At 37.4% G+C, this 5,021-nt stretch overlaps 1 protein-coding gene across 1 annotated transcript; it reads left to right on the top strand.

Moving 5' to 3' along the window:
- Positions 1-3,556: 3,556 nt before the first annotated feature.
- Positions 3,557-4,337, top strand: LOC132025102 (AN1-type zinc finger protein 6-like). The gene has a single exon (XM_059412272.1). It carries the CDS (start codon positions 3,665-3,667, stop codon positions 4,289-4,291), a length of 627 nt encoding a protein of 208 aa, XP_059268255.1. The 5' UTR covers positions 3,557-3,664; the 3' UTR covers positions 4,292-4,337.
- Positions 4,338-5,021: the final 684 nt, after the last annotated feature.

The following is a 5,021-nucleotide window of genomic DNA, read 5'->3' as shown; positions in this document are numbered from 1 at the left end:
CTTGCCTCTCTAGTTCCATAAATCCACAGATGGAGAGGATACCCCAGAAGAGATTATTCCTGGAGCATCACCCAAGTCTAATTTCAGTGATTTACATGAGGTTTAGACTTTTGTGCTAATAAGATTTAGGTAAGGTTTTGAATTTTAAGTTAATGCTGTAATGGGTTGATACTTTTTAGAATGCTGTGATTGGATTAATATATCTTGTATGTGGAAGAATGTGAAGCTTTGCAGGGTAGAAGGTAAACTGTGATGGAAAAATGGACCCCTATATATGCCCTACCTTAGTCACTGGAATCTATGACATGTTACCTTACATGGCAAAAGGGACCTTGTAGATATAACTAAGGATCATAAGATGGAAATTATACTAGATTATCTAGAGGGGTCCCTTCTAATTATATGATTCTTAGATCATATAATTATATATTCTTAAAAGACCCTTTCTTGGCTGAAGTCAGAATCAGAGGGAGCTGTCACTTCAGAAGAATGGTCAGAGAGAGGCAACATGGCTGGCTTTGAAGCTGGTGGATGGGGGCCTGAACCAATGAATGCATGTGGTTAATGACAGCTGGAAAAGAAAATAAAATGGCATCTCCACTAGAACTTCCAGGAAGGAACACAGCCTTGCTGACACACTGATTTTTAGCGCAGTGCAATCTGTGTTGGACTTCACACGTACAGAACTATAAAATAATAAATTTGCATTGTTCTAAACTATGAATTATGTGTATTTTTTATTGCAGCAATAGAAACATAATATAGCTTCTTTAAACTATTGCCCGATATAATAACTGAGACACCAGTGAGAGGAATTAAAAGCTTAAATATGACAGTTCAAAATGTGGTAATGAATAAAGGAGTTAATATGGTCTCTCCCTTAAGACATCTCTGTGATATTTGGAACAGAAAAAAATGCCCATTTATTAAAATGTGAATTAATGTTATGTATAAATAATCTTAAATTCAGACCCTTACATATATGTTACAAATGCTCCATCTCACTTCTGATCTAAAATTATGCCAAGAAATTTGGGGTACTTCTTTGCGTGGAAGAACTTACTTATATTCACTTTCATTATTTTATATTTTTCTTTGTATATGGAACATGAACGGGTTTATCTTGTCTTTTTCATAGTATTAGGTACTTTACTGACTGTAATTATAAAACTTTTGACTGAAACATTTCCTATTGTGAAAATGCTGACAGACTAGTTCTTCAGAAAAAACAATGTCACACTTTCTTCTTTGCAGGCAAATGCTTGTGGAGAGTAGGGTTTCACTATTGTGAAATTAATTGTTCTGATATAAAAGAACTGTTCTGAACAGACAGAATTAAGAAGTTTCAAACAGTATAAAATGTATACCTAACCCAGTTTGCTGGAAATGTTTGGTTCATACACTGAGTTTGTAAGACAATTTGAATGCATTGCATATGAAGAAATGCAGGATAAGCAGTGTGTTTATATATGTAAATAAGTAAACAGGCTAACTGAAGGAGAATTTTCCAGTCTTTAAGGTGAAGTGAAATGCCCTTTAATTCCTCCCATGATTCACTGATGCTTCATGGACTGCAGTCAACTACAATATGTTTCTGTGATATTTTGTGTTCATCATTTTCCTTTTCTTTTCCAGTCTTTTGCCATAAAACCTTTTTTATTTTTTCAAATAGAACCCATAGTGATTCATTTGACTGAACACACACATGTACACACAAAATTTTGATGCTAGTTTGGCAAGATATAGAATTTTTAGATAAAATTATCTTTTTCAGAATTTTAAAGGAAATTTAACATTGCCTTTGATACTCATGTGTTGGTGACTGGAATTTATGCCAATGACTTGAATTCATTTGTAGGTGACCAATTTCATTTTCCTGTAATTAACATCATTGTCAATCATTATAAAAATCATATATCTGAAATATATAGGTGTACCTTATTTTTTACTTCTGTTTATAACAAGGTGGGTTTGTTCATTTTGCAAGTATAAAATTGATAAGATGTTTTAGATAAGGAAAATACTCTTCTATCATATTGTTGCTAACAGTTTCTTTGGTAGACTAATTCTCCATATCTCTAAATGTTTTCATATTTTTCACTGTTTCTCCTTGTCTTAGATCCTAGGGGGCTTTTTTCCTCCCAATAAACTTTGTGATTACTAGTTAAGTATATAGAGACATTCATCCTATTAATTAGCCATTTTGTTACTTTGTAATTTTATTTTTAATTCCTGATAAATCTTTGCTATATTTTAGTTGTGTCATAAAGATAATGACTATTCATATATTTTTAAGAATATGGACTACAGATTTTTAAAAATTTTTACTTTATACCCCTGCAACAGATTTTCTGTTTGCACATCATGTTCCTTTTTCAAATAGGTGTTTGTTTTTGCTTTTCTAAATTGTCAGGTGCTCAGCATTGTTTCTCATATTTTTGAATAGAGAATCAGGTGGGTCAAGTAGAAATGCTTGGTATAGGTTTCCTTGCAGATATATAGGCCCGTTCCCAATTGTTTCCTCCCTTAAATGGGCATTACTAACACATTTTATTGAAGTAGTTTTCAAGTTAAAGTAGATGGCAAATAACAAATTTTTCTTTACTATTTTATGAGGCAGACAAAGTAGGCACCCACTAATTTCCAAAATAAGAAGGTGACAGTATTTCAGCAAATTTCTTTCTTTTTTTTTTTTAAGATTTTATTTGGTTATGTGACAGACAGATAGGCAGAGAGGCAGGCAAAGAGAGAGAGAGACAGAAAGCAGGCTCCCTGCTGAGCAGAGATCCTGATGTGGGGCTCGATCCCAGGACCCTGGGATCACGACCTGAACCGTAGCAGAGGCTTTAACACACTGAGCCAAACAGGCGCCCCACAGCAAATTTCTTTTATGAAAAAATCTTCCTTTTTCTTTTTATTTGGGATCTCCAGCTGTATCCTCTTTTTGTTTAGATCCTAATTACCACACATGAGATCTTCCTCTAGGTAGAAATCACGCTCACTTTAAAAAGAAAATGTTCCTGGGGTAGTAAGTTAGGCACAACTTTTAAGAAAAGGATATTTTTTTATCTATACTACCCAAGAAAATTTACACATTTAATATAATCCCTATCAAAATACCAATAGCATTTTTCAAAGAGCTAGAACAAACAATCCCAAAATTTGTATGGCTACAAAAGATCCTGAATAGCCAAAACAATCTAAAGAAAAGCAAAGCTGGAGGCATCACAATTCTTGACTTCAAATTTTATTATAAAGCTGTAGTCATCAAAGCAGTATGATGCTGGCATAAAAATAGACATAGATCAATGTAACAGAATAGAAAACCCAGAAATGGACCCACAACTATGTGGACAACTAATCTTTGACAAGGCAGGAAAGAGTATCCCATGGCAAAATGACAGTCTCTTCAACAAACGGTGTTGGGAAAACTGGACAGGCACATGCAGAAGAATGAAACTGGATCACTTTCTTACACCATACACAAAAATAAATTTAAAAATGGATGAAGGAATAAACAGCGGACGGAGGCCGGCGGCGGCGGCGGGACCGGAGCGAGCAGGGGTTCGGCGGCCTCACCTGTCCCCACTCTCCGGCGGCGACCGGCGGCGGCGGGCAGCGCGGCGGGCGGGGAGGGCCGCTGCCAGGTGTGCAACAGAGGAACATGGCTCAAGAAACTAATCACAGCCAAGTGCCTATGCTTTGTTTCACTGGCTGCGGATTTTATGGAAACCCTCGTACAAATGGCATGTGTTCAGTGTGCTATAAAGAACATCTTCAAAGACAGAATAGTAGTAATGGTAGAATAAGCCCACCTGCAGCCTCCGTCAGTAGCCTTTCGGAGTCTCTCCCTGTCCAGTGCGTGGACGGTGGTGGCCCCGACGTTCAGTGCCCGCTGGACTCTGCATGTGCGTCCGTGCAGCCAAGCCCTGTATCAAATCAGTCACTTTTATCAGAATCTGTAGCATCTTCCCAAGTGGACAGTACATCTGTGGACAAAGCAGTACCTGACACAGAAGACCTGCAAGCTTCAGTATCAGATACGGCACAGCAGCCGTCTGAAGAGCAAAGCAAGTCTCTTGAAAAACCAAAACAAAAAAAGAATCGCTGTTTCATGTGCAGGAAGAAGGTGGGACTTACTGGGTTTGAATGCCGGTGTGGAAATGTTTACTGTGGTGTACACCGTTACTCCGATGTACACAATTGCTCTTACAATTACAAAGCTGATGCTGCTGAGAAAATCAGAAAAGAAAATCCAGTAGTTGTTGGTGAAAAGATCCAGAAGATTTGAACTCCTGCTGGAATACAAAATCCTTTGACCATCTGCAAACTAAAAATTGGCTTGAGGGTTTTTTTCCTAGTCCTTGGGAATGTAGAGCAACGTACTTGCATAGACCTTTTAATCATGCATGTCGCCAGAAGAATAGATTTTTGTTTTTGTTTTGAAAATGACTCTGAACATTTATTTCCATTGCAGTTTCTGTGGCTGAAAAGACTTAAGTAAACTTTAGAAGTATTATCCTTTTAAGATCATTTTAATTTTAGTTGAGTGCAGAGGGCTTTTATAACAAACGTGGAGAAATTTTGGAGGGCCGTGATTTTTCCAGTATTAAACACGCATGCGTTGATCTTGCAGTTTATTTTCCATTGTGTGTGTCCATAGCTTTTCTCTGCAGCACGATCCCTGCCGACGGCGCCCCTCGGGGCCGACTAGTTACCAGTCACGGAATGTGTCCTCATGCTTACGGCTGCTGCTGGGTGTTCATTAACAGAAGCTCTACATAAGTTAGCGTATAGTTTCTTTGCATCCACTCTTTATGTCTGAATCATTTGTCACAAGAGAGTGTGTGCTGATGAGATTCTAAGTTTGTGTGTTTTTAATTTTTTTTGAGCGCATTTCATTGACAACTGCGAGTTTCTTTCGGATTACGCTCACCGGTCTGTGTGTACACGGTGTGAAGAATGATTTGAAGTAATTGTGCTGTATTTATGTTTACCCACCAGTCTTTGATTAAATAAAA

Source organism: Mustela nigripes, chromosome 9 (genome assembly GCF_022355385.1).
Source record: "Mustela nigripes isolate SB6536 chromosome 9, MUSNIG.SB6536, whole genome shotgun sequence".
Classification (NCBI taxonomy): domain Eukaryota; kingdom Metazoa; phylum Chordata; class Mammalia; order Carnivora; family Mustelidae; genus Mustela; species Mustela nigripes.
This window is presented reverse-complemented; position numbering and strand designations above follow the sequence as displayed.

Bases quoted from the DNA above. Each gene is read 5' to 3' on its own strand.
- LOC132025102 (XM_059412272.1), top strand. From the start codon at position 3,665: ATGGCTCAAGAAACTAATCACAGCCAAGTGCCTATGCTTTGTTTCACT.